The sequence below is a fragment of the Nilaparvata lugens genome, chromosome X (assembly GCF_014356525.2).
Source record: "Nilaparvata lugens isolate BPH chromosome X, ASM1435652v1, whole genome shotgun sequence".
Classification (NCBI taxonomy): domain Eukaryota; kingdom Metazoa; phylum Arthropoda; class Insecta; order Hemiptera; family Delphacidae; genus Nilaparvata; species Nilaparvata lugens.
In genome coordinates, this window is record NC_052518.1 from 58961656 (window position 1) to 58975049 (window position 13394).

Here is a 13394-nt window from a genome sequence, read left to right on the forward strand (position 1 = left end):
TATAAAGTATTCGCCAGCATTATTGAAAATAGGATTATGAATGCAGTATATGAATATCATCCATCTGCACAAGCAGGATTCAGACCAGGATACTCAACCGTAGACCACTTACAAGCAGCGAATTAAATTAATTGAAAAGTGCTTAGAGTACAATGTACCAGTATATTTAGGATTCGTGGATTTCCACAAGGCATTCGATAGTCTGAGGCATTGCAGGATGTGGGAGGCACTGGAAGAAACGGACATCAGCAAAGATTATATAAATGTGATTGAGAGTATCTACAAGGATACAGAAGTATTTATTGAGTTGGAGAGAAGAGGAAGAAATATCAAGATAGAGAGAGGGGTAAAGCAGGGTTGTCCATTGTCCCCGGTTATCTTCAACTGCTGTCTGGAGTACATATTTAGAAGGCTAGAGTGGGAGGATAGAGGTTTGAGTATCAACAGATACTACTACTACCTACAGAGTATCAACAGTAGGACTCACAAATTTAAGATTCGCCGACAACGTAATGATTGTCGCAGAGAGTGCCTACCAGTTGAAAGAGATGATGAGCGAATTGGTAGCAATCAGTGGCATGATGAGTCTCCAGCTGAATGCTCAAAAAACAAAAATAATGACGAATTCGGAGAGAGAGGGAGTGGAGCTTAGTTGCGGCATCATTGAGTATGTATATTTGGGGCAGACCTTGTCCACCCGATTCACAAATCGATTGGAAAAAGAAGTGAAACTAAGAATTGACAAGGGATGGAAAAAATACTGAATGTTGAAAAAGATATTCAAAGGAAACTTCTCCAATGATCTAAAAGCGAAAGCCCTGTCATCATGCGTCTATCCAGCAATATTATATGGGTCACAAACGTGGGCGCTGACAGAAAGGTTGGATAAGAGACTAGAGAGGACACAAACAAGAATGCTACGCAGTATCCTGGGAATCAAGCTGAGTCAAAGGGTGAGGAACAGCGATGTATTGAGCAGAGTGAGAGTGAAGTACATGCAAAAAGAGGCTCACATCGCGAAATGGAAGTGGGCAGCCCATGTGGCCAGAATGCAGGAGGACCGATGGACCAAGATCTGCATCGACTGGATTCCAAGGCATAAGAAGAGAAGAAGAGGACGACCAACCACAAGATGGAGGGACGAGATGAAACAGAGAGTCGGCTATACATGGACCACTACGGCCAGAGACAGAAAAATGTGGTGCAAAATAGTGTTGAAATTATGAAACTATGGAAGGAACCTAATATAAACTGTATATAAACTGTTGTCAACTCAATTACCTCAAGAAGAGAGGCTTTTGTTCTAAATGAATGTCAATAAAGCTATTATTATTATTATTATTATTATTATTATTATTATTATTATTATCATGTGTTGCCAGCAGCTAGCTTTAAAGATAGCCGCGCCCTTGTGCTGACTCCATGTGTTGGGTTCGAGGTCCCACACGTCATCCATGCAATTTGTATGAGGTAATGGAATAATGAACACTGACACTGTTTGCACGATTATAAAGATACTTTGTTTATTCAAATAGCACATTACATGTTACTAGGTGAAACGATAATATCATAACAAGAGGCTGTACGTACTAGAGAAGTCACAATAAGCGAGTGTCTGAGAGTTGTGTCTTAAAACGAAATCAGTTCTCTTTCTCCCGGTAAGTGATACTTGCTATGAGGAGCGAGAAGCGTAGAGCTAGGAGGCTACTAGAGTGCCCTACTGTCTCCCTCTCTCGTGCTAAGAGGTCTTCTTCTTGTGGCTAACCCCACATTTCCTAACAACATAACCATAAATCTGAAACCTAAAAACCGGTCGTCTGATTGGCACTGCCGACTGCACTATTTATCGGCGAAAGTTATAACAATGATCAGCTGCGCGGCTATCAAAAATAGCTGACTCCAGATCTTGCGTTTCAGATTTGAGTTGCAGATGAGAAATATTTGTTGGCTGGTATTTTGAATAGAATAAAATATTTTAAAATTTGTATAAACTTCTATCGTCTACTAATAGTAAGTATATAATATCATACAAACATATATTTCATGAGTTGATAAAATTTCTGGTTGTGGTATTGCATTCAGTTGACTCAATGACAGACACCTCTATTATGCTTCCTCATCCGAGCTTGGACCCTCCATCATATTTCAAATGTACGTTTTTAAAATAGAGATGCTTCCCATGTTATTTAAATGGAGTCACTTTTCCTCCCTAGGGAGTTTTTCTGTTTTTTACTACCGAGAGGGAAAAGTGACACTTTAGTATTATGTTTCAGGGAGTAAAGTAAGTACTTTAGACAGTAGGTGGAGGAAATATAGATGAATAATGACTTATCTGGACTTAGTAAAAGCCTTTCACTCAGTTGACAGGGAAAAATTAGTCCCAAAAGAAGACATGTTGCGTATTAAACAAACTGCTTTGAAGTGGTTCAAGAGCTATCTGCACGATAGAGAACAATATGTTCAAATCAATGATGTCAGGAGTGGGTAAACTTTCCTTCTTTGTGGATGACACAGCAGTGGCTACTACTGAGGAAAAATGGAGAAAGGCTTATAATAATTCAATGACTGACTCAGCTAGGATTGAAAAATGGTTTGATCACAACTGCTTAACAGTGAATACAAGAATGTCCAAATACATGCCTATTGTCACCCGAAACCAGCCAGATTCATGGCTTAGAGTATTGAAACTTCACTCATGTCAAGAATCAACTTCCACTGGCTGTAGTTGTGAAGTTCTAGAACGAGTTGACCAGTAGAAGTATCTAGGCATAACATTTGATCACGCCCTCAGCTGAGGTCCCATGTCCAACTTGTCAAACAGTGACTTGGAAGGCTATTATATGTTTTCTCTCAGCTAAGCCAAGTTTTTAGTAAAAAGCATTGCAAATCAGACCACTTTGCTCATGTTCAGTCCATCATTCAATATGGCATTTTTATTTGTGGGGGACTGCCTGCTACCCTCTTGGAGCCACTTGCGGTGTCGTAGCAGCAGAAAATCAGAACTATTCTGAAGAAAGAGTACCGCTATCCAACCATTCAGCTATTCACTGAATTTCCGGTGTTGAATATGAGACAACTCTACATAAAGTCTTCATTAATTCATCTCAGAAACAATACATTCAACATTTTACCAGGAATAATTTATACTCATCCATCAAGATACAGAGTAAACTATTGCTTTGCGACGCCTCAAGTGGTCCACGGGCTTGAGTTGAAAACACCTTTCTACCTAGCCGAAATGGTACACAGGAACTCACCTATTGAGATAAGGAATATCCAGGAATGCAGCGTTACTGTATACAAACGAAGGATTGAGAGGTTGCTGAACCTTACCCAGGTAGCACACCTACGTGTTTCCAACGTTGAAATTTGGTTGTTGAGGTTGAATAACCGTTAGCGGTTGAATTTTTCAACGTTTTAAATGCAACGTTGTTTTCAACGGTTGATCTATCGTTGAAAACACGTTGAAAACGAGCTTCCAATTCCACCACTCACAGCACTACAGTAGTCCTTACACAAAAACGGATCTATCAACGACGATCGACTGATCAACGCCATTTCATGTTTGAATTCTCATCACGTTGATGAAAGCTGTGAACTCTTTTAGAAGAGTCTACCTATTCCACTTTGACTTGGTAAGTTTATTTAATTTATTATTCTTATTTTAAAGATGAGATTGTTTGGTGATTTATTGTCTAAACTTCAAAACAAATATTGTGTGTTGAACATAATTATGTTTACATTTGAGGTTAGGGTTAGGTAAGTTATATTATGTTTTAAATTAGAGGGCTCTAATTTAATATAATTATTAAAAATTAATATAATACAATAAGCTTGGTTTTAAGTATTTTACATGTAGCTTACTAACTTCCAAATAAATTACTATTACTTTGATTCCTGCACAAATATTTTCATTATGCTATCTATGTATTATTTTTGTCACAGGACTGCTTGTGTTGAGAAATTCCAGCGAACTTAATATAATAACTCTGAACTTAATATAATATAAATCACTTAACATCAAAGTGATTGCTTTTAACAAGTTCAGTAATTAACTCGGTGATCCAAGAAATTGAAAACGGGTGTCCGGAGTTCAGCTCATAAATATTAACATTTTCCAAAATATCGTCATTCCATGGTGACGAAATTTAGCTTGAACTTGTTCATTTTGAAATTAAATTTTCAATTAATTTATGCATGTTTACAACCCATATATGTCAAGGATATTTTTGATTAATTTCATTGTGATTTTAAACTTTTGGTCTAGGTTTACAAAATTTAGTAGGCCAATAAAAAATGGTTGAAATATCGGGATACAACTGTTTTTTTTCATAAAACTAAGTATGTACCTACAGTAACTATTAAATTTTACTCATAAATCTAAAAAATAAATTTTCTACCGTTTTTATATAGAGCCTTATTTGTTTACTTCTATAGGCCTAATGAAAGAGGAGTATTTCAAGTTAAAATTTGTCTATGCTACAAAATTTGGAAACCTAATATTCCTACTTTATTCTTAGTTCTTTTGAATGTTTGAACGAACAGCTGGCGTGACTTTCTCGTCTGACTATTGTATAGTAATGGACTATTTTTATCTAAAAAACAGTCATCACCTCGCCTTGTGATTCAAAATATCAATGTGTATAACAAAATATCAAATGTATAACATTATTAGATGTGCACTTGAGAAAAATTTCTGTACTTGTTGTTAAAAGCAATTCCCTTTTAACCATGCAACATCTGTATCAAATAATAACTCCTATGTGGTGGCAAAATTTCATCTGCCTTCATATTATAGAATTTCTTATTAAAATTTATATTACCTTATGTTTCAGATTCTATCAAAAAATCTTGTGGGTCGACTGTGGGCATTGAGACCCAAATTGAAGATGCTATTAAGGATTGGCTAAAATATGCGACAGTCAGAGTATTTTCAGTGGAGAAAAAAACAATCTAATTTCGTCGGTAATTAAAAAGTATTATGAAATGAAAGTGGAAAGTTATTTTGAAAGTCCCTTTCTATTGAAACACTGTAATAAAATATTTGTTTCTCTATTGCATAAATCACAAACTATCATCATACCTGAAAACTAAAATGTAGGTGGGTTTATACGATGCCAATTGACAAGACAATAATATTGTCTTCTGAAATTTATAGCTGGTGTAAAGTATCAATTGAATCTTTTAATTCTAGAACCATCATCTAGGCATAGCTAAATAAAAACTAATTGACAATTATTATTGTTTTGCCAATTGGCATAGTTTAAACCTGGCATAAATGTCAAGTACAAATTTAGATGATCTATATTATTTGCTAGAAAGAATTGAGCTATTTTTGCTCACCACAGATAAAATTATCATCCTAAAAATTCAAGATTTTTAAACAACTGCTGAATTCTTGAAATAATAGTTTTAATTTATGTTTCTTACAGACATAAAATGTTTTTGAGCTTGGCAGAGTATATTAAATTACCATGGTAATTTGGTTGTAACCATCTTAGTTCTTTAAACAACCTTTCATCATACTATTTTTGTGGATCAAAATTGAAGTAGCCTAATATGGAAATAGAAAGAAAAATAAAAATCTCAGTATCCTTTTTGAATCATTTAAATAATGATTAATAATAGTGATTAAATAATTCAAAAAGGATACTGAGATTTTTATTTTCCTTTCTATTTCTATAAAAAGTAGCCCTATACAGAAAATAGATGAATATGGTTTTTATTGTGTGCTTTTAATGTCAACTTACCAATGTACCGCATTGCAGGGTAATATTCCTGTTACATGAAATCATATGTAAATAAATGGAAATATGGTTTCGTATTTCCATCTCTTTTCAAATGATTTTAGAAATATTACCATGTAATTGATAAGGTACCGGTTCAAAAGTATGGCTAATTCAATGTCTATTTATAGTTGAAAATAATGGTTGTCACAACGTGCTTTGAACGTCTATTTATGGTTGAAAATAATGGTTGTCACGACGTGCTTTCAACGTCTATTTATAGTTGAAAATAATGGTTGTTACAATGTTTTTTCAACTATTATTCAACGTTGAAAATAATGTGAAAATGGCGGACATTTTCTCGTGTTTTCAACGTTGAATTTAAATGTCTTTTCAACGTTAAGGTATTACGTGTTTCTAACGTTATTTCAACGTTTCTGTGCTACCTGGGTATGAGCTGGAAAAAGACAGAATGTCTCCTTCGGTCAGTATAGGCTACTTGCATTGAATTGATTTGTTTATTTCTCGGAATTCTTCTATTTCTTGACTCTATTAGTGAGAATCTTCATACTGTCTCTCCTTCTTATATAATAAATCGGCACTATTGTACTGATATCAATTGAGGATCCGCCGATCACTGCTTCTTTTATAATAAATCTTCAATTTATTTATTTTTCTTTCTTCAATTTTCTTTCTTTTCAAGATTTAGGAGTATTACATGCAATTATCGCTAAGAAATCTTCAATATGCTTTATTTGATATTATTACATTTATTTCTTTTAAATTCACTTTTTTCATCGATCTTTTACTTTTATCTTTGTTATGGATTCAAATCTATAATTTACAGTAACATATGTTTTGGTATTATGATATGTTATTGATGTGTTGTATTTATCTATGAAATAGAATGAAGTTACTTCTGTACTAGAGAATCATGCAGGCCATTGCAGCCTATGAAATGATAAAATGAAATAGATCTAGATCCAGTAGGTAACCTGGAATTCACCCCTACACACAGACGTATAGTCTTGTAGGGGTATTCTTGTAATAGTAATACATGTAATAGTAGTCTTAATATTATTGTCATTGCTTATGAAATCATAATTGGAATTAGCGCATAAAATTATGTTATTGGCATATTTCAAGACATGTTCTAATACACTAGTAGATGAATTTTACCACTTCTGGGACACCTCAAGGTCATCCACTCCTGGGACACCTCAAGGTCACCCATGATGTCATAACCTAACCTAACCCAAGTTTTTGATATCTAACCTAACCTAACCCAATTTTTTGATATCTAACCTAACCTAACCCAAGTTTTTGATATCTAACCCAACCTAACCTAAGTTTTTGATATCTAACATATCAAAAATTCTTCTTTCTTCTTCTTCTACTCCTTCTTCTTCTTCTTCTACTACTTCTTCTTCTTCTACTTCTTCTTCTTCTTCTTCTTTTTCTTCTTCTTCTTCTTCTTCTTCCTCTTCTTCTTATTCTTCTTCTTCTTCTTCTTCTTATAAATAAATAGAGAATTTTCCTTGTAGACATTACTTGTCCCATAGCAGTTAGTTGAAAAAATGAACACTCCCAACTGTCTAAAAATAAATAGAGAAGTTTTTCCTTGTAGTCGAACTTTTCTTGTTGATAAACGTTGAAGTAAATTAATCTATGATCATTCATATCAAAGCAGTTGTTATTCAAAGAATATTTCAAAAATAAATAGAGAAGTTTCCTTGTAGTCAGATTTTCCTTGTTGATAAACTTTGAAGTAGTAGTAATTTAATCTGTAACTATTTGTCCTCATTTTGTTCATTCACTATTGTATGTAGTATGTATTATGTATTAATTTATAGTATTATTATAGTATTATGTAGTATGTATTAATATATAATTAATACATTAATAGATTAATATATAATCTTTAGTCTATCCAGGAATATGTAAAAATTATTGTTTTCAGCTTTTGGTCCATATAAAGCTAAAACTTGGAAGGTAGTCATGCAATACATGATTCCAATATGGAATTTCAAGACAAAATTAATGGCGAAAACTGCACATCTATATCTCAAACCGTTTGGAAGATATTCACAATATTAATTGATAACACTTATGTAGGCCTATTCCATTTAGCCATTCATTTTGTCTTGAAAGTAGTATTTTCAATTTAAGTAGGATCCCAATTTCACCTACCGTCACATTAACTTTGTGTATGAAATATTGAGCAGTTCTCGGACTTTTCCCACTCTGTTATACCTTTTTGCAATGTTTTTTCTTTCACAAAAGAAAACCTACAAATATGATATGCAATAACCTACTTTCTTTTGTAATGAACGCAGGCTATTTATAACAGTCTTATTAAATATCATCACATTCATTACAGACGAAGGTGGAGATTACTCAACAAGAGTTATCATTGATAGAAAAACCAAAACAAAGCAGAATGAACTGAGTCAGGAAACTTCAGAAGACAAAGATGAAAAATTATCAAAACAAAACAAAGATCTTTCTCAAGATCTATTCATGCTGAAAAATGTTGTTATCAGGTTTGTATGGTTTGCGATACAGTCTAGTTGATTAAGTATGAATTCTGCAGACACTCATGTGTAGAATAGAATGGAATAATGATCCATTGACAACAAATTGGAACAATACCGTACATGCATAGTTCATCAAAAAAAAATCAAAAGCCTGGCTATTGAGCCATCAGCTGGAGAAAGAATTTTTATAAAATGATATATTCAATTCAATATACAGAGTGAGTCATGTATTGGACCCCTTCAATAAATCTCCTGATCATGGAGCCTAAATATTTGCATTGATCAACTACTGGGAGTAGAGTACCATGCAAGTGTATGTGTGCCTGTGCCAGATCATCATTGTCTCCAAAGCTGCAGTGCATAATATAGACAGTCTTCACTCTGCTAATTCTCAGGCCAGCTGCTTCCAGACTGGCATGCCACAAATCAAGTGACTGTTACAATTCTTCCGGCGTTTTTATTATGAGAGCAATGTCATGCACATACAGAATGTCTCAAGGTGCTGGATGCTGAATTTCTTTAGTGATGTAGTCCATGACAAGGTTGAAGAGGAGTGGGCTCATGATGGAAGGGCTCATGAACTCTGATGAACACCAATCCCACACTAAACTCCTCACCAATTCCAGCCGGGCTCCTGACCTTTGTTTCAGCTTCATGGTACATGATCTTTCACCACATGTATGTAGTACTCTGGGACTACTTGTGCTCTCAATGCTTGTCAGATTAAATCTCTTGGCACTCTATCAAATGCCTTCTCCAGCTCAATTAAAACTAAATGCAAGTCCGCCTTATTTTCTTTGTGTTTTTCTAGGATTCTAACAGTGTGCACTGTATTAGTGGTAGACCTACCACTAACTACCATTAACTCCAAGCAGGTGTCTGTTTATCACTCTCTCCCAAATTTTGAATGAATGAAAGATGAGTTTAACTGCTCTGAAGTTTTTACATAAACGAACGTCTCCTTTGTATTTATAGGATGGTACAATGTAGCTTCTCCCCCATTCAACTGGAATTTTTCCACTCAGCAACACATTGAAGATCCCAGCAATAAATTTGACCCCTGTGTCATTCTGCTTTTTCCACACTGCCACATTTCCCACAGTTTTGTTTGTGGCCATTTCATGGAGAGCCACTCTTACCTCCTTCATTGAAATAAGGGGAATTGGTCTCATTGTCAGCAGTTCAGATTGCAGTGTCTCAATTGGAAATTCTTCATTGAGGAGATGACAATGATATTCTTTCCACCTTTTTCTTATGTCCTCATCTTTGATGAGAAGCTGACCTTACTCATTCTTTATAAATTTGACCGTTTTGATGTCTTGATAGTTGTTGTGCATTTGATGGCAGTCTTGAATATTAATTTTGAATCTTTGGTGGTCTCAATCTTTGTGCAAAAATCTTGCTCTGAAGCAGCCTTTGCCTGTGCAGAAGCCTTTTTTGCAGCTTTCTTGGCCAGTTTATACACGAGCTTACATTTTTCTCTATCTCCTTGTTTCTTGCTGCCTTGTCACTTTTTAAAAAGAAGCTTTTTCTCTTTCAGAATATTATCAATCTCTGGTTTTCACCATCTAGTATCCTTGCCACTCTGTACAGCTCCTTTAGAAACTCCCAAACACTTACTTGCTGTATCAAGACAGAATTCTTGTACTTTGCTTCAGATGGCATCGACTTCTTCATACTGCGTCTTTGAATTAATGTAGTGGTTCATTTTTAGAGAAAAATCCCAACCCTCATCACTATTAAGCTTCTGCCAGCATATCTTGGGAGTACTAACCTTTTTGGCCTTGAATTAGCCTGACATGATAAATTCTGCCACTAGGATGTTGGGAGGTTAGAGGCTCTCCTGGTATTACTGCAGTCTCTGCATGTTTTAAACTTTTCTCTATTGGTCACTATGAAGTCAATTTGCGATGCCACATTTCCACTTCTTTGAGTAATAAGGTGATCCTGCTGCTTGAAGAAAAGAGTATTAATTAAAGCTAGATTGTGTGTTGATGCAAATTCGAGAGCTTTCTCACCTTCTATATTAACATTTCCATAGACGTAATTAGCATGTATCCTGTTATAGACTGTTATGGTCTGCCCTACATGTCCGTTCAGGTCCCCAAAGACATGCCTATTTCCATTGAAAGGTACGGTACATGGAATATCATTTATCTTCCCCCAGAATGTGTCTTTTTCAGCGTTTGTACAACCTGCTTGTAGTACATAAGCACTTATGACATTCATGCAGCATTGATTGTCAAAAGCAAATTTAATAGACATCAATCTTTCGCTGACTATTCTCACTTCCATCACCCTTCCCTGGAGATCCATATCCACAGCAATCTCAACTCCATTTTGTGCCCTGGTACCATGATAATATCAACTTGATTATATCAGTTTGTAGCCACAGCCAATGTTCTGTGACTTGGACCCCTTCTACTTTGTCTCTTGAATATGACAAATATTAATGCATCTATGTTGTAGTGCTTTGCCCAATTCTGTGCTGTGTCCTGTCATTGAGCCCACGTTCCATGTCGAAATTCGCATTCTAGGTGCTTGTGGCGGTGCTCTAATGGAATTTCTGTTGCTTCTGGGAAATGCCCTAGCATTTTCTCCATCCTGAGGTTCATTGCTTATGTTCATATTGTGAACGGACAGAAAAATTAGCTTTTGCCTTTTTTTAGATAAGAAAATTCAGAATTTGATGAGATCATTCGGAATTCTCCATCTCCAATGAGTACTGAGTTATGATTTTTCAAAAATGAGTGAAATTTGAAGGAAAAATCAATTTTGATGAATTTCAGTTTTTGATCAACAATATCTTCCGATTGTCAAAATTTAGATGTCTAATTCAAAATCCTTCTGGTCGTATTTGTGTGCTCTACAATCTGAGATCAGGGAGAGCACTCTATCTCAAGAAGATTTCCAGGTACACCTGACAACAATGCTCCTTGTATTGTGGAAAACACCTAATTTTCAGCTTCAACCATCATCACCAACTACATTGTCCTCACATTGATACTTCGCACAATGACATGAGTTCATGAGATTATTTTCTATGAAAATCACCCGTTGGATGCACCTCATTTCAGTATTTCCTAGTGGAGAGGCGCGCTTAAGGACACCTCAAGGATCAAAATTTCAAACATTTATAACTTTTGACGCAATGACCAGATTTCATCGTACTACACTTCATTCTTCTTGGCTTGTCAAGGCCGTCCAAAATAATGCATCATGAGTCATATTCGATCAAAAAATTGAAAAATTATTGTTGAGTGTACTTAAGCCCATATTCTGATACACAAAAATGGCCAATTTCTATATTCAAAGCTGCATGTGTTGTGAAATACTTCTGATAAAATTTCCAAATCTAGTGAAAATGTAAGAATTGTCCCCCTCTACCCACTCCAATGAATGATACATTTGATCCAAATACAATTCAAAAGTTACAGAAGATTTTTAAAATGGCAATTAAAGTTTTCACATTTTTTTCTTGATTTTACTGTTGATCAAGAGTTTATGAAACGAGTCTGATACATCATAGAAACTCACGATTGATTCCAAATTGTAGATTAATTCATCCTCAACGAGCTCAGTTGCCTAAAATCCAACTTGGAGCACTCTTGAATATCATAGGATTGCCAAAACCGTTAATATGAGAAAAATATCTACAATTTCCTGATCTTTTTCAACAATCAAATCTCACTTTACGAAAATATTTTTTCATGAATCTTTCACAGCCAATTAAAACAGAAAATGCTATTGCACATTTTTGGATCAAGTAATGATTTTTATAATAAGGGGTTACAGAGATACATAGCTTTGAATATAGAAATTGGCCATTTTTTGTGTATTGGAATATGGGCTTAAGTACACTCAACAATAATTTTTTTCATTTTTCGACCGAATTTGACTGATGATGCATGATTTTGGATCGCCTTGATGAGCCGAGAAGAATGAAGTGTAGTACGATGAAATCTGAGCATTGCGTCAAAAGTTATAAGTGTTAGAAACTCTGATCCTCTAGGTGTCCTTGAGCACGTCTCTCCACTAGGAAATACTGAAATGGAGTGCATCCAACAGGTGATTCTCATAGAACATAATCTCATTAACTCATGACAAATAGTGCGAAATATCAATGTGAGGACAATGTAGTTGGTGATGATGGTTGAAGCTGAAAATTAGGTGTTTTTCACAATACAAGGAGAATTGTTGTCAGGCGTACCTGGAAATCTATTTGAGATAGAGTGCTCTCCTTGATATCAGATTGTAGAGCACAAAAATACGCCCAGAGAAATTCTGAATTATACATCTGAATGTTGACAATCGAAAGATATTGTTGATCAAAAACTAAAATTCATCAAAATTGATTTTTCCTTCAAATTTCACTCATTTTTGAAAAATCATAACTCAGTACTCATTGGAGATAGAGAGTTCCGAATGATCTCATTTTATTCTGAATTTTTTAATCTAAAAAAACGGCGGGAGCAAATTCTTCTGTCCGATCACGAGATTTGGCAGAAATAGCTGAAAACTGGAGAATGAGCCGAAAATAGAAGGTTTTTGGGACACTCTGTATCTATCACAAGGAGTCTACAAATATCGTATTTCAAGTGTCCAAAACTTAGCGGTTATCCTTATAGCTGCCATTTTGTTTTTCACTTTATAGCATTCTTTATTCCAGTCTTCACATTATTTCAGTCATCATAGCATATATATGTATATGAAAAGTGAAAAAATGTATATGAAAAAAACAAAATGGCAGCTATAAGGATAACCACTGAGTTTTGGACACTTAAAATACGACATTTGTAGACTCCTATCATCCAGGAAAAATACCCTGAAATGTTCGACACTACTTATGAAACACTCTGTTCATAAAATATATATACAAACATAGAGAAAATTACATTTTTCTCTATAACAGCATTGCAGTATACAAAACCAGTTAGTGACTCAACAAACAGTAATTCTGCTTAACTTAAGAGGTCAAATCATTATTTAATTTCAACTGATTTGATTGAGAATGACAATAATGGAAAATTCAGCCTGATCATTACTTGAAATTTGGATTGATGATGATAGTGGTGAATGGGAATAATGTGATCAATGTTCAAAATCAGCTATCAAAAACCATCAGTATTTG

At 34.8% G+C, this 13394-nt stretch overlaps 1 protein-coding gene and 1 long non-coding RNA gene across 2 annotated transcripts in view; both read left to right on the top strand.

Moving 5' to 3' along the window:
- LOC120355076 (protein Cep89 homolog) overlaps positions 1 to 13394 on the top strand; it is a 249369-nt gene that overhangs the window by 141113 nt on the left and 94862 nt on the right. Inside the window, exon 2 of the mRNA XM_039443380.1 lies at positions 8107 to 8269. Coding sequence (XP_039299314.1) covers positions 8247 to 8269 — 23 coding nt within the window. The 5' untranslated portion in view covers positions 8107 to 8246. The remainder of the gene's footprint in view (positions 1 to 8106; positions 8270 to 13394) is intronic.
- On the top strand, positions 3334 to 4992 carry LOC120355079. Its single transcript, XR_005573420.1, has 2 exons — positions 3334 to 3635; positions 4836 to 4992. It is a non-coding gene; the product is annotated as an uncharacterized LOC120355079 (long non-coding RNA).